Source organism: Pristiophorus japonicus, chromosome 10, assembly GCF_044704955.1.
Source record: "Pristiophorus japonicus isolate sPriJap1 chromosome 10, sPriJap1.hap1, whole genome shotgun sequence".
Lineage (NCBI taxonomy): Eukaryota > Metazoa > Chordata > Chondrichthyes > Pristiophoridae > Pristiophorus > Pristiophorus japonicus.
In genome coordinates, this window is record NC_091986.1 from 416,792 (window position 1) to 444,243 (window position 27,452).

At 48.4% G+C, this 27,452-nt stretch overlaps 1 protein-coding gene across 1 annotated transcript in view; it reads left to right on the forward strand.

Annotated features, from left to right (window-relative positions):
• LOC139274682 (cilium assembly protein DZIP1-like) overlaps positions 1-27,452 on the forward strand; it is a 455,193-nt gene that overhangs the window by 127,577 nt on the left and 300,164 nt on the right. The window contains exons 4-5 of the mRNA XM_070891361.1: positions 159-280; positions 22,129-22,290. Of these exons, the coding sequence (XP_070747462.1) occupies positions 159-280; positions 22,129-22,290 (284 nt within the window). The remainder of the gene's footprint in view (positions 1-158; positions 281-22,128; positions 22,291-27,452) is intronic.

Sequence of the window (27,452 nt, forward strand, 5' to 3'; positions counted from 1 at the left end):
CCAGATTATTTTGTTCTTATGCTATGTTCTCTATTCTGTGATCATCTGGAACTTTTAGATTTCAGATTTTGGTCTAAAAACATGCTTCAAATATGTCTGTATTCAAACATTTTGACAATTCTTTTGTAGCTTATTTTATATAATTGTTATGTTAACAGAAAAGCAGAAGAACCAATCTGATAAAATCCAAGATGAAATAGATCAACTAAAAAAGCAATTACAACATACTCAGTCCCAGCTGGAAGTTGAGAAACCGATGTACTATGAAAAACATTCTCAGGTATAGTTAATAAAATGCAATTGTTCATACTAGGCCTGCCTAAAATGGATACTTAGCCATTGTAAAGCAAAAAATGTTTTGTTTAAAATGATGCACACACAATTTAATTTGGCACTCCTAAGCCAGATGGGATACAATCTATATTTTTTTCAAGGAATTGAAATGAGGGAATTTATGTTTTTAGGGGCTCTATATATGCAGGAACTGTATTTAGGGAGCTCCTAAAAATAGAGAATAGCAAATGTTATCCCAGTATTCAAGAAAGAAATAGGATATAAACTTTAATTTAATAATTCTTATCTATCTAATCATAGTCAGAGAATCACACGCAACGGCCTCTCTTCCTGCTACCACATTGTTACCTCTGGTGTTCCCTCAAGGATCTATCCTTTCCCCCCCACCCCCCCCGCCATTTCTCATCTACATGCTGCCCCTTGGCGAAATCATCTGAAAACACGGAGACAGTTTCCACATGTATGACAACAACCAACTCTACCTCATCACTACTTCTCTCGACATCTCCACGGTTTCTAAATTGTCAGACTGCTTGTCCGACATCCAGTTCTGGACGAGCAGAAATTTTGTCCAATTAAATGTTGGAAGACTGAAGACGTCGTTTTCGGTCTCCGCCACAAGCTCCATTCCCTAGCCACTGACTCCATCCTTCTCCCTAATATCTGTCTGAGGTTGAACCACACTGTTTGCAACCATGGTGTCATTTTTGAACCTAAAATGAGCTTCCGACCACATATCCGCCACGTAACTAAAACTGCCTATTTCCGACTTGCCTCCGCCCGTCTGCTGCTGAAACATTCATCCATGCCTTTGTTACCTCTAGACTTGACTATTCCAATGCACTCCTGGCTGGCCTCCCACATTCTAGCTTACGTAAACTTGAGGTCATCCAAAACCTGGCTGCCCATGTCCTAACTCGTACCAAGTCCCGCTCAGCCATCACCCCTGTACTCACTGACCTATGTTGGCTCCTTATTAAGCAACGCCTGAATTTCAAATTTCTCATCCTTGTTTCCAAATCCCTCCATGGCCTCCCTATCTCTGTAATCTCCTTTAGCCTCACAATGCCCCCCGCCCCCGATGTTGTGTATCTGTAAAGCATGCACTCCCATGTTCCGCCACCAGGGAGCTCATCCCTAAAGTCCCAAGGGATCCCAGCATCCCTTGGGAGCACTGTATATAAGCTGGCCCCTAAGGCCTGTTCCTCACTCTGGAGTGTCTCATTAAAGACTGAGGGCACTGTTACTTTAACCTCCCTGTGTACAGCCTCATCTGTGTTAGGAACACAACACCCACCCACCTCCGAGATATCTGCGCTCCTCTAATTCTACCCTCTTTAGCATCCCTGATTATAATCCCTCAACCATTGGTGGCCATGCCTTCTGTTGCCTAGGCCCTAAGCTCTGGAATTCCCTGTCTAAACCTCTCTGCCTCTCTACCTCTCTTTCCTCCTTTAAGACGCTCCTTAAAACCTACCTCTACCACTCTTTCCACAGCCTGTGCTTGATTTCTGCATGCTCTTGGCGATGTGACTCGAGGTGCTCAGCGCCCTCCCGGATGCACTTCCTCCACTTAGGGCGGTCTTTGGCCAGGGACTCCCAGGTGTCAGTGGGGATGTTGCACTATATCAGGGAGGCTTTGAGGGTGTCCTTGTAATGTTTCCTCTGCCCACCTTTGGCTCGTTTCTCGTGAAGGAGTTCTGAGTAGAGCACTTGCTTTGGGAATCTCGTGTCTGGCATGCGGACAACGTGACCTGCCCAGCAGAGCTGATCAAGTGTGGTCAGTCCTTCAATGCTGGGGATGTTGGCCTGGTTGAGGACGCTAATGTTGGTGCGTCTGTCCTCCCAGGGGATTTGTAGGATCTTGTGGAGACATCGTTGGTGGTATTTCTTCAGCGACTTGAGGTGTCTACTGAACATGCTCCATGTCTATGAACCAAAGGAGGGCGGGTATTACAACAGCCCTGTAGACCATGAGCTTGGTGGCAGATTTGAGGGCCTGGTCTTCGAACACACTTTTCCTTAGGCGGCCGAAGGCTGCACTGGCACACTGGAGGCGGTGTTGAATCTCATCGTCGGTGTCTGCTCTTGTTGAGAAGAGACTCCTGAGAAATAGTCCATGGTGTCCAGGACTGTGCCATGGATCTTGATGACTGGGGGGCAGTGCTGTGCGGCGAGGACAGGCTGGTGGAGGACCTTTATCTTACGGATGTTTAGCGTAAGGCCCATGATTTCATACGCCTCAGTAAATATGTCGACTATGTCCTGGAGTTCAGCCTCTCTATGTGCGCAGACGCAGGCGTCGTCTGCGTACTGTAGCTCGACGACAGAGGTTGGAGTGGTTTTGGAGATGAGGGGGTTACCTTATGATGATAGATTGAGTAGACTGGGTCTTTACTCATTGGAGTTCAGAAGGATGAGGGGTGATCTTATAGAAACATTTAAAATAATGAAAGGGATAGACAAGATAGAGGCAGAGAAGTTGTTTCCACTGGTCGGGGAGACTAGAACTAGGGGGCACAGCCTCAAAATACGGTGGAGCCAATTTAAAACCGAGCTGAGAAGGAATTTCTTCTCCCAGAGGGTTGTGAATCTGTGGAATTCTCTGCCCAGGGAAGCAGTTGAGGCTAGCTCATTGAATGTATTCAAATCACAGATAGATAGATTTTTAACCAATAAGGGAATTAAGGGTTATGTGGAGCGGGCGGGTAAGTGGAGCTGAGTCCACGGCCAGATCAGCCATGATCTTATTGAATGGTGGAGCAGGCTCGAGGGGCTAGATGGCTGACTCCTGTTCCTAATTCTTATGTTCTTATGTTCTTATGGACCTGGCCTGGAGACGACGAAGTTTGAACAGGTTTCCACTGGTTCTGTAGTTTAGTTCCACTCCAGCGGGGAGCATATTGACTGTGAGGTGGAGCATGGCAGTGTGGAAGATTGAGAAGAGGGTTGATGCAGCCCTGTTTGACCCCGGTCCGGATGTGGATTGGGTCTGTAATGGATCCGTTGGTAAGGATCATGGCCTGCATGTCGTCGTCGAGCAGGCGGAGGATGTTGACGAACTTTTGCGGGTATCCAAAATGGAGGAGGATGCTCCATAGACCCTCACGGTTGACAGTGTCAAAGGCCTTTATAAGGTCGAAGAAGGCCATGTAAAAGGGCTGGCGCTGTTCTCTGCATTTTTTCTGCAGCTATCGCGCTGCAAAAATCATGTCCGTTGTGCCCCGTAGGGGTCGAAATCCGCACTGTGACTCCGGGAAGAGCTCCTCGGCCACAGGAAGAAAACATAAGAACATAAGAAAGAGGAACAGGAGTAGGCCATACGGTCCCTCGAGCCTGCTCCGCCATTCAATAAGATCATGGCTGATCTGATCATGGACTCAGCTCCACTTCCCTGCCCGCTCCCCATAACCCCTTATCGCCTTACCGCTTAAGAAACTGTCTATTTCTGTCCTAAATTTCTTCAATGTCCCAGCTTCCACAGCTCTCTGAGGCAGCAAATTCCACAGATTTACAACCATCTGAAGGAAGAAATTTCTCCTCATCTCAGTATTTACATGGCCGACCCCTTATTCTAAGATCATGCCCTCGAGTTCGAGTCTCCCCCATCAATGGAAACATCCTCTCTGCATCCACCTTGTCAAGCCTCCTCATAATCTTATACGTTTCGATAAGATCACCTCTCATTCTTCTGAATTCCAAAGAGTAGAGACCCAACCTACTGAACCTTTCCTCATAAGTCAACCCCCTCATCGTCAGAATCAACCGAGTGAACCTTCTCTGAAATGCCTCCAAAGCAAGTATATCCTTTCGTAAATATGGAAACCAAAACTGCACGCAGTATTCCAGGTATGGCCTCACCGATACCCTGTATACCTGTAGCAAGACTTTTATACTCCATCCCCTTTGCAATAAAGGCCAAGTTTCCATTGGCCTTCCTGATCACTTGCTGTACCTGCATACTAACCGTTTGTGTTTCATGCACAAGTATCTCCAGGTCCCGTTGTACTGCAGCACTTTGCAATCTTTCTCCATTTAAATAATAACTTGCTCTTTGATTTTTTTCTGCCAAAGTGCATGACCTCACACTTTCCAACATTATACCCCATCTACCAAATTTTTGCCCAATCACTTAGCCTGTCTATGTCCTTTTGCAGATTTTTTGTGTCCTCCTCACACATTGCTTTTTCTCCCATCTTTGTATCATCAGCAAACTTGGCTATGTTACACTCAGACCCTTCTTCCAAGTCGTTAATATAGATTGTAAATAGTTGGGGTCCCACCACGGTTGAGGAGGACTCTAGCGACGACTTTCCCAGTGGCTGATAGCAGGGAGATTCCTCTGTAGTTGCTGCAGTCGGACTTGTCCCCTTTTTCAAAGATGGCCATGATCATTGCATCTCTGAGATCTCCTGGCATGCTTTCCTCCCTCCAGATGAGAGAGATGAGGTCATGTATTCGCGCCAACAGTGCCTCTCCGCCATACGTCAGTGCCTCAGCAGGGATTCCATCCGCTCGCATAGCCTTGTTGTTCTTAAGCTGTCTTATGGCTTTTTCCACCTTGTGCAGTGTTGGGGTTTTACTGAGGTGGTAGCATGCTGCAGGATGGAGTCGAGAACACTTGAGTCAAAGGCAGAGTCTTGATTGAGGAGATCTTCGAAGTGCTCCTTCCAGCGGCCCTGACTGCCTCGGTGTCCTTAATGAGTGGTTCCCCGCTCTTGGCCAGCAGTGGGTGGGGCCTTGGGAGTTTAGACTGTAAGTGGCCTTGACTATGATGAAGAATCCTCCACATCATGGCTGTCGGCCAGCTGCTTATCTCCTGTGCTTTCTCCATCCACTACCTGTTCTTTAGGTACCGGGTTTTTTGTTGGACCTCAGCCTTGAGCCGTATGTAATGCTGCTTTGCTGCTCCAGAGTTGGATTGTTGCTTACGGCTCAGAAATGCCCTGCGCTTGCGATCTATTAGCTCTTGGATCTCCTGATCATTCTCATTAAACCAGTCCTGGTGTTTCCTGGTTGAGTGACTGAGCGTCTCTTTGCAGGCACTGGTTATGGAGGCCTGGAGGGCAGACCAAGCGCTGTGGACATTCAGCGTCTCGGGGTCATCAAGGCACAACAGGTTAGCTGTGAGGCGCTGACTGTATAGGGCTCTCTTAGCTGGGTCTTTAAATGCCCCGGCATTGACTTTTTTGTGGCACTGCTTCTGCTGCCCCCTCCACTTTGGGACTATGTTGATGTCAATGATGGATCGGATTAGGCGGTGGTCCATCCAGCAGTTGTCAGTGTTACACTCATAATAAATGGTAAGACTGAGTACTGTGAGTAATGAGCAAGTGTGACCTTAGCTCCTTTATTAAGATTCCAGAGTGCAGGTACCTCGTGGGTGGCCTGCTTATATACTGTGCTCCCAAGGGATGCTGGGATCCCTTGGGATTCCAACAGGTGGGCCCTCTGATGGTCAGGTGAAATGCAAGTTACAAAGGGTTAAATACATAACATCACTCCCCTGTGAAGTCAACAGTACACTTATTTACAAGGTGACACAATTTGGGGTTTTGCACTCCCTTGTCGATCGTCTCGGTACAAATGCTGGTGTGGGTGGGTTGGTCAGTTCTTCACTGGGCTGTTAGGCAGCCGGCTTTGCCGGGCTGCTGGGGATGATGAGTTTGGTTTTGTGGTCAACTATGATGTCAGTTGCCACTTGTGTGTGTGTTGGAAGGTCAAAGTTGGTGGTGTCCTCTTCGGGTTGTTCGTAACTGTTGGTGAACCGCAATTTGATTTGGTCCAAATGTTTTCTGTGCGTTTGTCCATTGGTCAGTTTGACTTGAAACACTCTACTCCCCTCTTTTGCTGTGACCGTGCAAGCGAGCCATTTGGGACCATGTCCATAATTGAGCACAAACACAGGATCATTGATCTCAATATCGCGTGACAAATTTGCGCGGTGATGGTACATACTTTATTGATGCCGCTTGACCTCCACGTGATCATGGAGATCAGGGTGGACAAGAGAGAGCCTTGTTTTAAGTGCCCTTTTCATGAGCAGTTCAGCTGGGGGAATCTCGGTGCATGAATGGGGTCTGGTGCAGTAGCTGAGCAGCACTCGGGACAACCGGGTCTGCAGGGAGCCTTCCGACACACGTTTCAAGCTTTGCTTGATGGTTTGAACTGCCCGTTCTGCCTGGCCGTTGGATGCGAGCTTGACAAATGTGACATGTTTGATCCCGTTGCAGGTCATGAATTCTTTGAATTCAGCACTGGTGAAGCACGGCCCACTGTCGCTGACTAGTATATCAGGCAAGCCGTGCGTGGCAAACATGGCTCGTAGGCTTTTAATGGTGGCCGTGGATGTGCTTACAGACATTATTATACATTCAATCCATTTTGAGTAAGCGTCCACGACAACCAAAAACATTTTGCCTAGGAATGGGCCCGCACAGTCTACATGGATCCTCGACCACGGTTTGGATGGCCACAACCACAAACTTAGCGGTGACTCTCTGGGTGTGTTGCTCAACTTAGAGCAAGTGTTGCACTGGCACACGCATGACTAAATCTGAGTTGATGCCAGGCCACCACACGTGAGATCTGGCTATGGCTTTCATCATTACGATGCCTGGGTGGGTGTTGTGCAGTTCGCAAATAAATGTGTCTGTCTTTCTTGGACAAGACCACGCGACTGTCCCACAAAAGACAGTCCGCCTGCAGGGACAACTCGTCTTTGCATCTGGAACGGCTTAATCGCTTCCTGCATCTCCACTGGGACACTGGAACAGCTCCCATGGAGCACACAGTTTTTTTTACCAAGGACAGTAAAGGATCCTGGCTGGTCCAGGTCGTGATCTGGCCGGCTGTAACGGGGGACTTCTCGTTCTCAAATGCCTACATGACCATGAGCAAGTCTGCTGGCTGTGCCATTTCCACCCCGGTGGTGGGCAATGGCAGCCGACTGAAGCAGCTGCGCAGTTCTCTATGGCGGATTACATTGTTGTATGCCGACAGCGTGAGCGCCCATCTTTGGATGCGGTCAGAGGCATTGGTATTAATCCCTTTGCTCTCAGAGAACAGCTTGTGGTCAGTTTCAAGCTCGAACTTGAGGCCAGATAAGTACTGGTGCATTTTTTTTACCACGTAAACACACGCCAGAGCCTCTTTTTCAACCATGCTGTAAGTCCTTTCGGCCTTGGACAAACTCCTGGATGCATACGCAACCGGTTGCAAAATCCCCGAATCATTAGCCTGTTGTAACATACACCCGACCCCTTAAGACGACGCATCGCAAACTAACACAAATCGTTTACATGGATTATGCAGAACTAGCAGTTTGTTAGAACACAATAAATTTCTGGCTTTCTTAAAGGCAGCCTCCTATGAATTCCCCCGTACCCAGTCGTCTCCCTTGCACTGTACCGCATGTAGGGGTTCTAGCAGGGTGCTTAACCTCGGTAGGAAATTACCAAAATAGTTAAGGAGTCCCAGGAACGACCGCAACGGGTCGTTCCTGGGACTCCTTAACTATTTTGTGGTCGCTGCGTGTTCTTGATGGCCTCCATCTTGACGTCGGTGGGTCCGATGCCGTCTGCTGCGATTTTTCTTCCTAAGAATTCCTAAGAGCGTTTCAACCTGAGCTCCACGCGATCCAACCGACTAAGAACCTCCTCCAGATTCTTCAAGTGCTCCATGGTGTTCCGACCTGTCACCAATATGTCGTCCAGGAAGACCACTGTGCAAGGAACTGACTTTAGCAGACTCTCCATGTTCCGCTGGAAGATCGCCATGGTTGACCGAATCCCGAACGGGCACTGGTTGTTGATAAACAGACCTTTGTGCAGGTGAGGCCTTTCAAAGACTCCTCCAGTTCCCGCATCATGTAGGCTGAGGTCAGGTCCAGCTTAGTGAATGTCTTCCCTCCAGCCAGGGTCGCAAATAGGTCGTCTGCCTTGGGTAGCGGGTACTGGTCCTGCAGCGAAAAACTGTTAATCGTTACTTTATAGTCCCCGCAAACTCTAACCATACCTTCCTCCTTGAGTACAGGGACAATCAGACTGGCCCAGTCATTGAATTCCACCGGCGCGATGATGCCTTCACGTTGCAACCTGTCGAGCTCAATTTCCACTTTTTCACGCATCATGTACAGTACCGCCCGAGCCTTGTGGTGGATGGGTCGCGTACCAGGAACCAAATGGATCTGCAATTTCACCTCCGAGAAGCTTCCAATGCCTGGCTCGAATAACGATGGGAACTTGCTTAGAACCTGGGTACATGAGACGTCTTTGACGGACGAAAGGGCTTGGATGTCATCCCAGTTCCAGCGGATTTTTCCCAGCCAGCTTTTGCCAAACAACGTGGGGCCATCCCCGGTACAATCCATAGTGGGAGTTCGTGTACTGCTCCATCATAGGAGACTTTGACTTCTGCACTGCCAATTACAGGAATTTGTTCCTTGGTGTAAGTCCTTAGCTTAGTGTGAATGGGACTGAGCTTGGGCCTGTGTGCCTTCTCTCCCCACAGCCTGTCGAAGGCCTTTTTACTCATTATGGACTGACTTGCCCCCGTGTCCAGCTCCATAGATACTGGAATGCCGTTCAGTTCAACTTTCAACATTATTGGTGAGCATTTTGTCGTGAATGTGTGTACCCCGGACACTTCTGCCTCCTCCGTACGAGTTTCCAACTCTGTCTGTTCCACTATGGATCGATCTTCCTCTAACGTGGTGGTTTGCAGGATTTGCAGCTTGTCTGCACATTCGTTGGAGGTGTCCCATTGTTCTGCAACCATTGCACACATAGTGCTTAAAGCGGCATTGATGGGGCTGATGATCACCTCTGCAGTGCCAACAGGGTGTTAACTGCCTCGCATTAACAGATGATGGCGGACTCTGGGTCAGTTGAGGTCGGGCCACAGCAGCCGGTGTGTACGTTCTGCCATGTACATTTCTGCTCAAAACCGACATTACTTTATGCACAGTACTGACCGAAACTTATTTGTTCTGCGAAATCTGCTTGGTGTTGTCGCTGGTGGACATAAATGCCTGGGCTATCATTATGGCTTTACTCAGATTCGGAGTTTCTACAGTCAACAGTTTGCGAAGGATTGTCTCATGTCCGATGCCCAGTACAAAAAAGTCTCTGAGCATTTGTTCTAGGAATCCCTCAAACTCACAATGTCCTGCGAGGCGCCTTAGTTCAGCGACGTAGCTCGCCACTTCCTGGCCCTCCGATCGTTGACACGTGTAGAACCGATATCTCGCTGTAAAGTCCTGTCCCCTCAGTACAGATTCACACGAGGCATGTAGTGAAGTCAAGGTCACTTTGGACCTGCACCTTTATTTCACAGCTCTGGAATGCTGCACTTGCATGAGACCTGTCCTTAAATACCTGTCTCTTGCAAGTGCACCCCTGGTGGTAAGGTATGCTGGTGGTTGCAGGTCATATCTTATTACAGTCATGTTTCGCATGTTGGGATACAGTTATATATAATAATGTAAGATACATGACATCACCCTCCCCCAAGGTCTTATTGTCTTTATAGGTTCAGTCTCTCATGTGGTCTACGCTCTCGCGTGGAGCATCTGAGTTGTGGTTCAGTTGTTTGCCTTGGTGTCTGTTTTTCTTTGGGTGTGGTTGCTGGTATCTCGCCTGGGCTGTCTGTTTCGATTGGTGTGATTGTTGTTGACTCGCCTGGGCTGTCTGTTGAGATTGCCCTTTCCTCAGGTTGTTCCCTCTGTCTGTCCACCAGGTGTGGTGCGAGTTCCACATTGTAGTCTGCCTCTGGTTCCGCAGTGTTGTTGGTAAATCTGCTTTTGACTTGGTCTACATGCCTCCGGCAGGTTTTGCCATTGTCTATTTGTACTACCAGTAGCCTGTTTCCTTCCTTGCCCGTTACTGTCCCTGCAAGCCATTTGGGACCCCTGCCATAGTTTAGCACAAACACTTTGTCCCCTAGCTCATTCCATCTCCCCCTCGAATTTCTGTCATGGTACTCAGTCAGCTTACGGCGCTTTGCCTCAATGATTTCATTCATGTCTGGGAGGATTAATGAGAGCCTTGTTTTTAAAGTCCTTTTCATCAACAGTTGCACGGGGCAGATCCCAGTCAGTGAGTGCAGACGAGATCTGTATGCCAGCAGCAGTCGCGACAGGCGACCCTGCAGCGTGGGACCTTGGATTTTAAGCATGTCTTGTTTAATGATTTGCACTGCTCTCTCCGCCTGGCCGTTGGAGGCCGGCTTGAACGGTGCCGTCTTGACGTGATTTATGCCGTGGTCAATTATAAAGTCTTGGAATTCTGCGCTGGTGAAGCACGGACCATTGTCACTGACCAATATGTCAGGGATTCCGTGCGTTGCAAACATGGTTGCGAGTCTCTCCACAGTGGTGGAGGTTGTACTCGAGTTTAAAATGGTGCATTCGATCCACTTTGAAAATGCATCCACAATACGAGGAACATTTTGCCAATGAATGGGCCCGCATAGTCTACGTGCACCCGCGACCACGGTTTGGTAGGCCAGGGCCAGGGGCTCAGTGGAGCCTCCCTGGGGGCATTGCTGAGTTGGGCACAAATGGTGCACCTTCGGACGCAGAGCTCCAAGTCCGCGTCAATACCAGGCCACCAGACGTGGGATCTGGCTATGGCCTTCATGAGAATGATCCCTGGGTGCTCGCGGTGGAGCTCCTGGACAAATGCCTCTCTGCTTCGCAGAGGCATGACTACTCAGCTGCCCCACATCAGGCAGTCTTCTTGTAGTGATAGCTCATGCATGCGCCTGTGAAAGGGTTTTAATTCCTCGGGGCAGGCATCGCGAGCCTTTGCCCAGTCACCGGTTAGGACGCATCTTTTTACTAAGGATAACGTGGGGTCGCTGGCCGTCCAGGCTCTGATTTGGCGAGCCGTCATGGGCGAACCTGTGGACTCAAAGGCATTGATTGCCATGACTATCTCACAGTCCTGTTCGTCAGACCCTTCCGTAGTCACCAGGGGTAGCCTGCTGAGCGCGTCGGCACAGTTGTCTGTGCCTGGTCTGTGCCTTATGGTATAGTTGTAGGACGCCAGCATGAGTGCCCACCGATGAATTCGCGCCGAGGCGTTAGCGTTTATTGCCTTGCTCTCGGATAGGAGGGACGTGAGGGGCTTGTGGTCGGTTTCTAATGCGAACTTGACCCCGAAAAGGTATTGGTGCATCTTTTTGACACCGTACACGCACGTGAGCACCTCCTTCTCTACCATTCCGTACCTGCGCTCCGCCCGCGAAAGTGACCTGGAGGCATAAGCTATGGGTTGCAATTTGCCCGCACTATTGACATGTTGCAACACGCACCCGACCCCATGCGCTGACGCATCGCATGTGAGAACCAGCTTTTTACCTGGGTCAAAGAAAGTCAAAACACTGTTGGAACACAGAAGGTTGCATGCCTTATTGAAGGCGCGTTCCTGGGCGTCCCCCCAAAACCAATCGCAACCCTTCCTGAGTAGCACGTGGAGAGGCTCCAGCAGTGTGCTTAAGTTCTGCATAAAGTTCCCATTGAGAAGCCTGAGAAAGGCGTGCAGTTCTGAGACATTCCGGGGCCTGGGTGCCAGGCGAATTGCTTCTGTTTTGGACTCTGTTGGGCGGATTCTATCAGCGGCAATCCTTCTGCCCAAAAATTCAACCTCGGGTGCGAGAAACAGGCACTTGGATTTCTTGACTCGTAGGCCAACCCAATCCAGCCGCTTTAGTACTTCCTCCAAATTACGGAGATGGGAGTCGGTGTCCCTGCCCGTGATAAGTATGTCGTCTTGAAATACAACCGTCCCCGGGATGGACTTGAGCAGACTCTCCATGTTGCGCTGGAATATGGCAGCTGCCGACCTGATGCCGAATGAGCATCGATTGTACATGAAAAGGCCTCGATGTGTGTTGATGGTGGTGAGTAGCTTGGATTCCTCGGTCAATTCTTGCGTCATATACGCAGATGTGAGGTCTAATTTTGAGAAAAGTTTGCCTCCAGCCAGTGTGGCAAATAAGTCCTCCACTCTGGGCAGCGGGTACTGGTCCCGTAGGGAGACTCTGTTTATGGTAGATTTGTAGTCCTCACAGATTCGTACGGATCCATCAGGCTTCATGACTAGGACGATGGGACTTGCCCAGTCGCTAAATTCCACAGGTGATATAATGCCTTCCCGCAGAAGCCTGTCTAGTTCGTGTTCAATCTTTTCCCTCATCACATAGGGTACAGCTCTGGCCTTGTGATGGACCGGTCTAGCATCCTGTGTGATGTAGATTTTGACTTTGGCCCCTTTGAAAGTGCCCACACCTGGCTGAAAGAGATGTTCAAATCGCTTTATAACTGTTGAGCAGGAGGTCCGTTCCTCTAATGACATGGCATGGACATCATCCCATTTCCAGTTTAGTTTTGCCAGCCAGCTTCTCCCCAGCAGTGCTGGGGGGTCTCCGGGGACAATCCACAGGGGAAGTCGGTTCACTGTCCCTTTGTGTGTGACAGAGAGCATGGCGTTGCCGAGGACTGGTACGATTTCTTTGGTATAAGTCCTTAGTTTGGTGTCGACCCTTGGAGTTTTGGTCTGTCTCTTTTCTGCGGTCACAGTTATTCAAATTGTTGAGCGCCCATGAGAGATTGACTCTCTCCCGTATCCAGCTCCATGTTGACAGATATCCCGTTGAGTAGGACCCTCATCATTATAGGAGGCGTCCTGTTGTAGGAGCAGTGGCCATTGATCATGTTGACCCGCTGTACATCGGTGTCCCGTGTATTGTCCCCACCATCTTCTGGTCCGCTTTCCGACCCGTCCGATTCGTATACCAGCTGAGCTGCCGTTCTTTTGCACATGCGGGCCAAATGCCCTGTATATTCACAATTTCTGCAAATAGCCTGCTGAAATCGACATCCCCTTGACGAGTGCCCACCCCCACACCTCCAGCACAGACCTGTTCCATTGTTCAAAGAGTTCCCAAAGAATGAGCTGCGTCTGGCTGATCTCTCTTGAGCTTCTCTCAGTTTGTAGTTGATTGCTTGCATTGTGGGTTGATGAGGTGTGAACAGCCGTTCCTGTGGCCCTTGATGGCTTCTACCTGCTGTCGAGAACCTGTTCTCCGGTTTTGCCTGTCTGTGGGGGTAGCAGCTTGTTTAGTGTTGTGAACTTCTTGTTCCAATATTTCGTTAGTTGTTGTAGCTGCATTGTAAATCAACCTCGTTTCTTCTTCCCCTACCAAGAATGTCTGTGCAAGCAGTGCTGCTGCCTCTAAGGTCAGGTTCTTGGTCTCTATGAGCTTTCGGAATATGCCTGCGTGGCCTATACCTTCAATGAAAAAGTCTCTGCATTTCTCTCCTCAGTTCATCGGAGAACTCACATAAACTAGCCAACCTCCGAAGTTCCGCTCTGGCCCACACAGCGTCTATAGTTGTAGAACCTGTGTCTGGCCATGTGTAGGCTGCTCGCTGGCTTCAGGTGGTCTCTTACCAGTGTGCTCAATTCTTCAAACAACTTGCTTGCTGGTTTCTCGGGTGCCAATAGATCCTTCATTGAAGCGTATGTTTTCGAGTCACAGCTGGTCAAGAGATGGGCTCTTCTCTTGTCTGCCTTATCGTTGCCTAACCAGTCTTTGGTTACAAAGCTTTGCTGGAGCCTTTCTATAAAGTCCTCCCAATTGTCTCCCGCATTGTACTTTTCATCTGATCCGTTGTTCGCCATTCTGTGGATTCTGTAATCCCGTAACCCGTCGCCACTGTAAAGTCCTGTCCCCTCAGTACAGATTCACACGAGGCATGTAGTGAAGTCAAGGTCACTCTGGACCTGCACCTTTATTTCACAGCTCTGGAATGCTGCACTTGCCTGAGACCTGTCCTTATATACCTGTCTCTTGCAAGTGCACCCCTGGTGGTAAGGTATGCTGGTGGTTACAGGTCATATCTTATTACAGTCATGTTTCGCATGGTAGGATACAGTTATATATAATAATGTAAGATACATGACACTCGCCACCAAAACGCTTTCCTTAGGATTTATGTGCTCCCGGATCAGCGTACACAATTCTTCGTAGGATTTCTCTGGTTTTGCCGGGGCCAGGAGATTCTTCATGAGGCCACACAGACAGTTAGGAGGATCGCCCTTCATTTGGTGGAGTTCTCATCTCCTTCCAGTTCGTTGGCCATGAAATATTGGTCGAGTCTCTCCACGAAGGCCTCCTAATCGTCCCCTTCTGAGATCTTCTCCAGGTTGCCGACTGTTCTTTGCATTTTCGTGCAGTTGTTCGCTACCTCGTTGCCAATTGTTACACTCATAATAAATGGTAAGACTGAGTACTGTGTGTAATGAGCAAGTGTGACCTTAGCTCCTTTATTAAGGTTCCAGAGTGCAGGTACATCGTGGGTGGCCTGCTTATAAACTGTGCTCCCAACGAATGCTGGGATCCCTTGGGACTCCAACGGGTGGGTCCTTTGGTGGTCAGATGTAATGCAAGTTACAAAGGGTTAAATACATAACAGTCAGCTCCTGTCATGGCGCGGATGATGCGCACATCCTTGTGATCCCTGGCTCGGATGATGACGTAGTCGAGCAGGTGCCAGTGTTTGGAGCGAGGGTGTTGCCATGATGCCTTGTATTTGTCCCTCTGGCGGAACAAGGTGTTGGTGATGAAAAGTTCATGTTCTCGACATTTTGTCAGGAGTAGGGTACCGCTGGAGTTGGCTTTCCCTACCCCCTCTCTGCCAATCACTCCTCTCCAGCGTGCTGTGTCCTTGCCAACCCTTGTGTTGAAGTCACCGAGGACTATCAGTTTGTCGTCCGCGGGGACACGGGACAGGGATTTTTCGGGGTTGGAGTAAAAACCCTCTTTGGACTCATCTGTTGCATCGATTGTTGGGGCGTATGCACTGATGACTGTGGCGCATTGATTTTGGGATAGGTGAGTCGAAGAGTCATAAGGCATTCATTAACCCCACAGGGGGAGCTTTTGAGGCGGTCGACCAGTTCGTTTTTGATGGCAAAGCCGACTCTGTGAAGGCAACATTCTTCCTCTGGTTTCCCTTTCCAGAAGAAGGTGCACCCTCCACCTTGTTCCTTGAGCTGGCCTTCCCCTGCCCGCCGGGTCTCGCTTAGGGTGGCGATATCGATATCAAAGCGTCATAAGTTCCTGGGCAACTATGGTGGTGCGGCGTTCCGGCCTGTCACTCTTGGAGTTGTCCATGAAGGTCCTGACGTTCCAGGTCCTGAACTTCATGTTAACGAGTGGAAGATGCCTGTGGATGAGTTATTTTAACATGGGCTTAGTTGAGCAAGGTCTTGGTCCAGTAGCTAGGGGGTCCAAGACGACTGGGGACCAGGCACTGCTGTATGAGCCTAATTGCCTACCGCGAGATGTTGGCCGCAAGCTCGGCACTGAGTAGCGCCCTTGATTGTAGGTGGTCCGTGTTATATATGCAGACTATAGATATACTCTCTGTGTAGTCACTCTATAGTTGCATAAGATGGAGACTTGTTACCTGATGTACTCAATAGGATTTACACTGTGTATATACTATGCTGGCACCATTAGAGGGGGCAACTGATGGAGATCCAGGTTTCCTGCCCCTGTAGCAGAGGCTGTCTACCAGAGGGCACTGTAGTGGGAGACCTGAGGGTCACCTGCATAGGTGTGCCATGCTTGTGTCTCACTCTGGAGTTATGAATAAATGACCAAGGTCACTACAGTTTGAGTACAACACATTGCCTCGTGGAGTGATTCACAAGTGCATTACAGACATAATAACTGGCGACGAGAATATGGACTTTCACGCAATTATGGCTACCTTTGGCACACTAAAAGACTTCGCAGAGGGTGATGATTGGGATGCTTTGATGGAAAGGCTCGAGCAATATTTCGTGGCAAACGACCTGGCAGGTGAGGCGGACACATTGGCGGAGAAGCGCAAGGCTATACTGCTGACCAGTTGTGGGCCCGAGGTCTACTGCCTCACCAGGGACTTCCTGCACCCACGAAGGCAAGGATAAGACATACGATGAACTGACTGAACTAATTCGCGACCAACTTAAACCAAGAGAGAGCATCCTCACGGCCAGGCACAGATTCTACACTCACCGCAGACCTGAGGGCCAGGAGATTGCAAAATATGCTGCCGACCTCAGGAGACTTGCGGCACCATGTGATTTTGGCATGCACCTCAACGAAGCATTGCGAGACATCTTCGTTATGGGAATTGGCCACGAGGGCCTCCTTCACAAGCTATTATCTGCCGACACCACAGTCAACCTGCAGAAGGCCATCAGCATCAGTCAGGTGTTCATGACTTCGACCTGCAGCACCAAGCAAATTATTCATCCTGAGGACTCAAACCTGGCAAGTACTGTAAACAGAACGGGGCCTTTCACAGGCAAGACTGTAGAACGTGGCTCTGCCCATGGCAGAGAGCACAGACTTCAGGGTTCCAGAACTCGAGTCCGTCGAGGGGTGCTAATCGAGTCGCACCATGCTGGCATTGCGGAGGAAACTATAGGGTTCACCAGTGTCAGTTTGCTGAGTACGTATGCAAAGTCTGTAACACGAAGGGCCACCTCCAGCGCATGTGTAAAAGAAATACAACTCACCATCTAGCAGAGGAGTCGGTAGGTGACTTTGAATCCAGCGGAGGGAGTATGATGATTTGGCCAGAGAGGCAGCTCAGCCCCATGAAGAAGTGTATGGAGTGTATACCTGCACCACTGATTGTCCTCCAGTGAAGGTGGAAGTCGAGATAAATGGCTTTCCAGTCTTCATGGAAGTGGACACGGGAGCGAGCCAGTCAGTGATGAGCCAGGCTGCCTTTGAGAGGCTATGGAACGAAAGATGACCCGAGCTGGTTCCAGTACAGGAAAAGTTGTGCACCTACACCAAGGAGCTGATCCCAGTCCTTGGTAGTGCGGATGTAAGTGTAATCCATAATGGCGTGGTGCACAAGTTACCTCTTGTTGCAGGTGATGGCCCAACGCTAGTCGGAAGAAGGTGGATGGGGAAGATCCAGTGGAAATGGGAAGACCTCTTCACTCCAGCAATCGATGTCCCCCGTGCTCAGAGGCAGAGCAAAACCTCACCTTCGCTTGGGACAGGCACCAGAGAACAGACCAGTGCAGCACCTGAGGCACAGACCGTCCATCATGACTGCGAGGCAATGATCCGATCAGAACGGTCTAAAAGTACCTTCCCGGCTCCAGTGGCAGGACTCCTGGGGAGGAAGATCAAATTCACAGGCACTCTTCCAGCTTTTGTGGCAGAATTGCGGGAGAGAAGGATCAAGGCAGTCGACCTCGAGGACAGAGGCAAGATGGCGCTCCTGCTGCAGTGAGGAGCAGTGTGGCTGGAAAAAAAGATGGCCGTGGCCATATCACGACGTGCAACGCTGAGGGACCAGTACGTGGGGTCCAACAAAGGATCTGATTGGGGTAAAGCCAGCAGGGTTCTCTTAAAGGAGACCTGCAACCAACTGAACTTAGAGACATTGTATGCATGGCAATCAATGTAACGAATCGATTAAGATTGTGAACAAAATGTTGTTGCGAGATGTCGGGAATAGAGTGTCCCCAAAAGTAGCAAACGAGCGAATTCGAGAGGGTAAAGGCGCTGATCCTGATGTCCTGTCCCAGGTGTCTCCAATGTTATAGGCTAGCGACCTCAGGAGGGTGAAGGCACTGATCCTGATACCCTGCCAGAGGTCTATCCCACGCTACAGGCACCCGATGGCACTATTCGCCACGGACCTGAAAACGAAAACGTTGCCAGTACACGCAGTCGGCCGCCGTTGTCCACCACCCGGGTGGAGACGGCGCAATCCCCAGACCCAGTCGCTACCTCGGCCATGTCCGGGAGCAAAAGGTCAGAACTAACGAGTTCCCCAAACGGGACCTGGAACAGCCAGGTTCCCAACACCGTGAGAGAGCAGGCAGAAGATTCTGCAACCCTCAAAGGAGGACAGGGAGGCCACACACATCTGTGGCTCTGCCCACCACTAGGCAACGGCAAAGGCCCTGAGTCCTGGCTAGGTGAGCGAACCAAGCCCACCCTGCTAGCAGGGGGCGCAACGCCGCTATCAGATGACTAGGACCCTGTGCGGTTGCTCTGGAACCTGCGTCCTCGCATACCTGTACTGCCACCTCAGTACTTACCATGGCTGAACCATGTATGCAATCTACCCAATCCTGGCGCACGACCACAAAATGTCACTGAACCAAGGTGTCACGATACAAACTGTAACTTCCTTTCTTTGAAGTTGCATTGTGTCTGATCCTGTATGTTAATATAATGGGCCTGCTGCACGACCTTGCTGTGGGCGGCGGGGGGGACGGGGGGGTTTGGGGAGGTGGAAATGGATGTATGTAGCCATGGACACACATATGGATCACACCCAGAACCCTCTGGAACCTCCACTGCATCATCAAATCATCCAAACTGGTAACCACTACCCAATGTTGTGGCAAAAGCACTTGGGGGTTAACATGGAGAGAGCAAAGCCAAAGCACAGCCAAAGTGCAGGGCTATTGGCACTTAAGTCTGGGGAGAGCTAAGCCAGAGCACATAGTGCAAAGGTAATCGGCACAAAGGACTTGTGGGAGAATGATGTTATATGTGCAGATTATAGATATACTCTCTGTGTTGTCTCTGTATAGTTGCATAAGATGGAGACGTTACCTGATATACTCTCAATAAGGTTTACACTGAGTAAACACAATGCTGGCACCATTAGAGGGGGCAACTGGTGGAGACCCGGGTTTCCTGCCCCTGTGGCAGAGGCTGTCCAAGAGGGCACTGCGGTGGGAGACCTGAGGGTCACCTGCATAGGTGTGCAGGGCCCAGTATAAAAGGCTGCCCATCATGCTTGTCCTCACTCTGGAGTTACGAATAAAGGACCAAGGTCACTACAGGTTGAGTACAATACATTGCCTCGTGGAGTCATTCATAAGTGCATTACAGACATAACAGACCAAGGCTTGGTTGGGGGCAGTTATTGGGAGGGTCAGTGGCCCACTGGAGGAGGAAGGTTCCACCGAGTGGAAGGTTACAGCCATGATGCTCACAAGTCAGAAGAGGCCAGGTCACCAGTGGGGAAGTAGAGGCCCAGGAGGAGAAAAGGCCAACCGCCGTCGTAGAAGAGGAGGAGGCTCAAACGCCGTCGTGGAGGAGAGGCATAGATGTCGCTGCTGGAGAGGCCTGGTCGCCACTGGGGAAAGGCCTGGTCGCCGCTGGGGAGAGACCTGGTCGTCACTGAGGAGGGCCTGGTTGCCACTGGAGAGCCCCGATCGCCTAGTCGGAGGCTCACCTAGCTCGCTGGGCGTCGCTGAGGGTCGGGGATCGGGTGGAGCAGCTGGGATGATGGGGGGACGAGGTCTAGGTCACCGCTGCAAGAGGCTTGGTTGTCGCTTGTAGTGCAGTCGTCGATGCCGATGGGTGGTTTGGAGCAAAGCCTGAGCTAGGCCCGAATTCTGGGATTTGCAGGATTAGGGTTTAAGGTAGGGATTTATGAGAGATGCACCCCCTATTAGGGTCTATTAGGCTAGGGGAAGTTTAGACAGTGGGAGGCGGGTGGTTGAGGGTGAATAGTTGTTGGATGACAAGGGTAAAGTTGATTTGGCAGGGGAGCTCCCTAGGGAGCTGCCACCCCGGCAGCCGTCTGGAGGGACTCTGTTTCCATTAGTAGCATGTTATTGGCTGAGGCATAGAGTACAAGAGCAGGAAGGTTATGCTTAAATTGTATAATACACTGGTTAGGCCACAGCTGGAGTACAGCGTGCAGTTCTGGTCACCGTATTATAGGAAGGATGTGATTGCACTGGAGAGGGTGCAGAAGAGATTTATGAGGATGCTGCCTGGAATGGAGAATCTTAGCTATGAGGACAGATTGGATAGGCTGGGTTTGTTCTTCTTGGAACAGAGGAGGCTGAGAGGAGACCTCATTGATGTGTATAACATTTTGAGGGGCCTAGATATAGTGGATAGAAAGGGCCTGTTTTCCTTGGTGGAGGGGTCAATTACGAGGGGGCATAGGTTTAAGGTGGTTGGTGGAAGATTTAGAGGGGATTTGAGGGGAAGCTTCTTCACGCAGAGGGTTGTGGGGGTCTGGAACTCGCTGCCTGGAAGGGTGATGGAGGTAGAAACCCTCACCACATTTAAAAGGGCTTGGATGTGCACTTGAAGTGCCGTAACCTGCAGGGTTACAGACCTAGAGCTGGTAAGTAAGACAAAATATTGCTCTCCAGTAATATTGCTCTTTGAGTAAGTATGAGAAACAAGATTAAGTACTCTCATGGTCAATGCTGAATTAGCTGATTCTCGCTGAGATGACTGTGAGGTACCAAGATTGACCTCATTTGACCGTAGGTAAGGGAGGTCTCTTTTCTTTTCTGTGTCTGCCATTTCTTGATCTATCTTTCTGCTATTTCTCTTTCTCCTGTTTCTGTAGCAGGACTTGCTGAATTAGGAACATTGGATCAAGAATAGATCATTCACCTCCTCGAGGTGATCAGTTAGATCATGGCTAATCAGTACCTTCACTCCATTTACCTATTTTTGATCCATATCCCTTGATACCCTTACCTAATAAAATATGTCGATCTTAGTCTTTCAATTTTAATTAACCTAACATCCACAGCCCTTGGGCCGGATTTTCGAGAGGTTTGGTACCTGTTTGCGGCGACGCTTCCAAGTACCGCCGGGGAGAAGTGCGCCTACTTGCAACGACTCCGATTGCGTTTGCAATTGAGTTTCGGCATTTTCCAGAACCGTACGCCGCGCCCAGAATAGTGACCGATCAGACCTGTTGATGCAGCCCTGCCAGCAACGGTAAGTACGAAAACCTGCAAAAAAGATAAGTTAAAGTTTTTATTTTTTTATTTTTTTGCAGCGATTACTTAGTTAAGGGTCTTGTAAATGTTTTTGGAATGTTCTTTTTATACCCCTCCCAAGGCTTTTTGCAGCGCAAATGACCCCGGATTAAAGTTGCCGAAACTTGCGTTTTGCTCCGCGAATGTTTCTGCAATGCCTCCCTTACATGTAAAGGCGAAAGTTCAACCTAAAAATGGTAGCTCAGCGACACAGTAATTTTCACGTATCGTTGCCGTTTTGCCGAAAAACCCCGAAAGCCGAAAATCCAGTCCTACTGTATTAAGTAATATAAACAATGAAGCAAAGAGGGAATATTGGTGCTAAAAAGGAGAGGCAAATATTGTAACTAACTACCATTCAGAATTTGAATTCAGGTCTCATTTTTCCCTTAGATATATACACAATCATTCACTTCCGTGCATTTTTCTTACAGAAGATCTTAAGCAAACAAACACGTTATAGTGCCCAATAAACCCTTAACAAGTACTTTTTCCAATAATTTTGCAGCACAAATTTAGGCTGTGGGCAAGACTCAGTAGAAGTAATCATGCACAAAATGCTGTTACTGCTTTCTACCAGTTTTGCTATGTTACTAACTCATATGTAAATTTCTCATTCAGATTAACCCTTAGGAGAAAATTTGTTCCTGTATCTTTAACAAAATGTTAAGAAGTATACCCTTTTAAAACCTTAAACCAGGACTAAGTTTTTAGGTAACAAGACTCCTGGATGAAATTCGGGATGATTTTGAAATATTATAGGTGTTCAGATGATTTAATTTTATTCCGTTTCTGATATCTGATTTAGCGCTGATGTTTATTTGGACATGGCTAGTAGAGAAGAGGAAGAGTGTGAATGCAGTAGTTTTGAAAATGCGGTGTTTCTGTAATGCATTTGTTCTGAGAATTGTCCTATTACTATCTTTGAACAAAATACCTTTACATACCCATTTTGCATTTTGTTGACCAAATGTTGCCTGATTTATTTTAGGAACTTGAAAATAGAACAAGGAAAGAAGAAGAAACAACAAAAAACTTTGAAAGATGGAAGGAGGAAGAAAAAAAGAAGCTGAACAGTGAGATGGAGAAAATGAAAGAAATGTTTGTTGAAGAGTTTAAAGAAATGACCGAAAAGAATGCTGCATTGGAAACAGTAAGTAAACATGTCGGACCATAATAATATACATTTGGTGTTGATATAGAGCTCTATTTTTCCAAGCAGAATTGCTCAGAGCTATTTTTCCCTCTGAATGGTGTGTGATACCAAGCTACAGTATGATTCAAGTCTGCTCATTTCATGCTGCTTTAAGCAGGTGTCATTTTCAAATGGTTACCTTTTGTATCATCATAGGCAGTCCCGCGAATCAAGGATGACTTGCTTCCATGCCAAAAAGGAATGAGTTCACAGGTGTTTCAATGAAGGACTGAATATTCCAGGTCCTGAACTGCATATTGTAGGGTGGAAGATGCCTGTGTGTATTTTTTTTTAACGTGTGGTGATCGTTGCACACCAGCCACCACACGGGCTTGACAGAGCTAGGTCTTGGTCCAGTGGCAAGGATTAACCAAGACGACTGGAGATCTGCTCTGCTGCACGGACCTAATGCGCACACACATCGCAGTGTGGGCTGGCCCGTGCTGCCTCTGGACCGCAAACTCACTCCTCTCCTGGGCCCCGATCACGTCGCTCCACGATCATTCACCGCTCCTGCACCCCAACCTTGCCGCTCCTGCTGTACCTGCCCACGCTCCAATCAGCGACCTGATCCTTTGTATAACTGCATGTTGACAAGAGATTCAGTTTAGATTGATTGGATATAATTTTTTTTTGTACTTATGTAGAACTAGCAACTAAATTTGAATACCAAATATCTGAAATCCCAAATGCAGAGCATGATCCTTGTTCTTTTTTGTTTTACTTGCCTAATAACTACCTAATTAGGTTTGGCTAATACTTTTCCCTCAACTAACACTATCAAAAACAGTTCAAGTAGTCATTTATCTCATTCCTGTTTGGGGGAATCTTGCTTTATGCCAAATAGCTATCTCACTTGCCTACAGCAACATTTCAAAGTAAGTTGTTCATCAAGAAATTGTTTCTCGAACTTGGCGCTGGAAACAATACCTGCACAGAAACAGATAAGCTCGAGCCACATCCATTATTAGGCCTCAGGCCTCATTTAAATTATACCGGTAACCTGCAGGCGCATGCTGGACATTCCCAGACAGCTCGCCAGCAAATTAGAACTGGATTTTGGGCCACTGTCTTGCCACCAGTGGCCATCGGGTAGATCCTGAGAGGGGCGATTGAGAGGAAAGAGCGGGGAGTGGAGCGTGATGCGATTGGGAATGAGAGGGGCGATTGGCAGAGAGGGCAAAGCGATCGGGACAGGGCCCAGTGGGAAATGGCAACAATCTTGGGAACTACAGTGGACAGTGAGTGCTTTTGGATGTATCTGAAACATTCAGGTAAGTATTTTAAAACATATTTCATCATCATAGGCAGTCCCTTGAAATCGAGGAAGACTTGATTCCACTCTAAAAATGAGTTCTTAGGTGACTGAACAGTCCACTACGGGAATTACAGTCCCTGTCACAGGTGGGACAGACAGTCGTTGAAGGAGAGGGTGGGTGGGGAGTCTGGTTTGCCGCATGCTCCTTCCGCTGCCTGCGCTTGGTTTCTGCTTGCTTCGGCGATGAGACTCGAGGTGCTCAGCGCCCTCCCGGTCTTTGGCCAGGGACTCCCAGGTGTTGATGTGGATGTCGCATTTTATCAAGGAGGCTTTGAGGGTGCCCTTGAAACGTTTCCTCTGCCTGAGTAGAGCGCTTGCTTTGGGAGTCTTGTGTCAGGCATGCGAACAATGTGGCCTGCCCAACAGAGTTGGTCGAGTGTGGTCAGTGCTTCGAGGCTAGGGATGTTGGCCTCGTCGAGGACACTAACGCTGGTGCGTCTGTCCTCCCAGGGGATTTGCAAGATCTTGCGGAGATTTGAGATGCCTACCATACATGGTCTACGTCTCTGAGCCATATAGGAGGGCGGGTATCACTGCAGCCCTGTAGACCATAAGCTTGGTGCCAGATTTATACCTTTATGCTCGGGGCCTCCAGTGGCCCCTTTAAGAACTGTTGGTTGGCCACGTGTAGGCTATGTTTTCCATAACGCAGCTAGCAGTTTTGCAAAGGGGGGGCCTGATACAGGCGTTAGGCCCCTTATTTACCTATGCAAAGGGCCTAATGCCTGTTTCAGGCATGAGCTCTGGGCATCTCTTTTTCTGCCTGCCACAATTTGCCGAACAACGCATTTCTGGTGCGAAACGTGCGCACGCATGCCACCTGCCATATTGGAAGCTTCGTGGTGGCAATCAGTGTTTAGACCATTGTATGTAAAGTGCTTTTGAATGTATATGAGACATGATAAACACATTATTTGAATGGAAGTCTTTATACATTATTGACTTAAGAAATTTAGGGGGAGAAATTGAGGAGCGCCCCATTTGGGGCAGTAACTTAAAAGTTTGTAAAAATAGCGGCAAGTGCTAATGTTTTTAAACCTTTAAAAAATTCGACATTTGCACTCCAGGAAGGAAGTGGAGCGCTAAATCAAGTGCTCCATTTCCTTCCTGGAGTACAAGAGGCAGCAGGCGGGGTGGTAGTTGTGCAGCGCTGCACACTGGACCATGCAGCACTGTCGCATTCGGAGGCTCCTTCCCTCCCTTAAAGGGAAGGGCCATCGCTGCAGGCTCTGCAAAAGAAGACTTACCTGGACCTAGTTGGCTGCCGCGATCCGGCCCAATCAGCCCATTGCACTGCCGCAGAGAGCAAGGCTGATTGATCGCGGGCAGGAAACCAGGGAGAAATTCAAAACAGAGATTAGAATTTTTTTTTACTTACCTCGGCCACCTTGCCTTTAAGCATCGTACCCAAAGCACCGGCCTCCCGATGGATGCCTCTTGCAGCTGTCGGTGTTTCCGCGCAGCGATGTTGCAGGGGGCGGAACACAAGTTTGGGTTCGGGGCGATGCGCTGTACCACTGCCACAAAACTCGGTCGCTGATTTTGCCACGCCCGGTGGCAAACCCATTTGCGTCCGTTATCACCACCCGGAGGCACTAGCAGGAGATGCAAAGGAGCTCAGTTTTTCCCCCTTTATGCTGCATGTCATAAAAGAATGGGAATAAAAACTTATTGTTATTTTGCAAATCGAAGATAAGGTAAGTATGGCACCAACTATTTTTTTCTTTCATCAAATAAGGCAAATCTGATAACTTGCAATTGATGGTGTTATTTAAAGTAGTGTCACATATTATTTTTTCTTATGCATGTCACGTAACTAAGATTTTTTTATCATAAACATTTGTATATTAAATTTGCAAAATATTCTCTCTCTTTCTCTCTCCACCTCTCTCTCCCCCTTTCTCTTCCCCTCTCCCCTTCCCACCAGTTAGCCAGATCCACTTGTGGACATGAGGGGCATTACATACAGCCCCAGCACTCTAGGTTAGGTACCAGGAATTGGATCAGACAGGATTCTTGCCTGTGATTGCTGTCCTTGCTTGAAAATCCATGAGTGAGGGCAGGATTTTTCTGAGTTGTGAATTTTATTTGGGTGCACGGCCCCTTTAATGGTCTGCGTGGCCCATTCAAATTCTCGCGAATGCGTGGTTTTTCTCAACTAAAAGCTGGAGAGCGGCTTGCGCGGGACCTCCAGATGGCCGCTGCGCAGCTTAACAGGGACATTGGCTGTGACATCCACCACCAATCAAATAGCCAGCAGCTGCTATCAAGACTCAGTAAAATGGTCATTTGGGTGAAGCACTAAGGGCAACTTGTGGTCAAGGTAATCCGTCAGCATTCATCAGCAACTTCAGCAGAGGAGGTAGAAGTTTAGAAGGGGAGAAGAAAAATGTTGTAAGCTCTCTAAACATAATTTCAGATTTTCACCAAAATAATTCCTTTAAAAGTGAGCATGCTGGGAAATATACATGCATCAGATCATTTGCATAAACATTTTATTCATGACCGCTACCTTATGAACTTAGTCAAATTTTCTAAACTAAAGAAGGATTCTCTTTCTTTTCCTATTACCCAGACTGAAAACTATAACATCATTGTTTATAGAAAATATGATAATGACAGGCAGGAAAAGACCAACTGATCCATCAAGTCTGCCCCACACTCATGATGCCTGGAGCATCACTACTAGACATTTCCTACTCTTCAACAGCCTGGGAGAGGCAAAAAAAAAAAATGGTCAAAAATGGAAAAAAAACATGTAAAATTACTCTCTGGCCCCCTCAGGTAATCAAAACCAGTCTAGGAGATCACATTTATGCATGTGTTAACTGTTAGACCAGTTATGTTTTATATGATGTGATCTCTGCTTCAGCCAGTAACCTTTGAAGGCATGCAGCTCCCTTTTGAAGGCATGCAGAGTCAGCACACACCAACAAGCAGGCGTTGTATTCCAGAGGCTCAGTACTGTAGGAAAGAAAACAACTGCGTAACATATACCCTATTCCTACCCTTGCACAGTTTAAATGCATGACTGCTGTTCCTCCTCAATCTGTCAAACTGCAATTATCTATCAATAGGTGCATAATCCTTTCATTATTTTATAAACTTATATCAGGTCTCCCCTAAGTCGACACTGCTTTAAAATAAATAGACCCAGCTAATATCTTTCAGATGCAACATTAAACCGAGGCCCCGTATGCCCTCTCAGGTGGGCGTAAAAGATCATGGCACTATTTTGAAGAAGAGCAAGAGAATTATCCCCAGCATCCTGGCCAATATTTATCCCTCAATCAACATAACAAAAACAGATTACCTGGTCATTTTCACATTGCTGTTTGTGGGAGCTTGCTGTGTTCACATTAGCTGCTGCGTTTCCTGCATTACAACAGCGACTACATTCCAAAAGTACTTAATTGGCTGTAAAGTGCTCTGAGATGTCCGGTGGTCGTGAAAGGTGCTATATTTTTCTTTTTATTTAAAGTCTTTTTATTTCGAGTCTAACTTTACAAGTCTTTCTTTTTATTTAAGCCTGTCTGAGCAACAAAGGTTCTTTAAGCTGCTAGTCATTCTTGCGGCTCTCTTCTGAACCTTTTCCAGGACCACTATGTTGACCATAGAATCATAGAATGGTTACAACACAGAAGGAGGCCATTCGGCCCGCCGAGCCCGTGCTGGCTCTGTGCAAGAGTAATTCAGCTAGTCCCACTCCCCCACCCTTTCCACGTAGCCCTGCAATTTTTTTTCCTTCAGGTTCCCTTTTGAAAGCCACGATTGAGTCTGCCTTCACCACACTTTCAGTCAG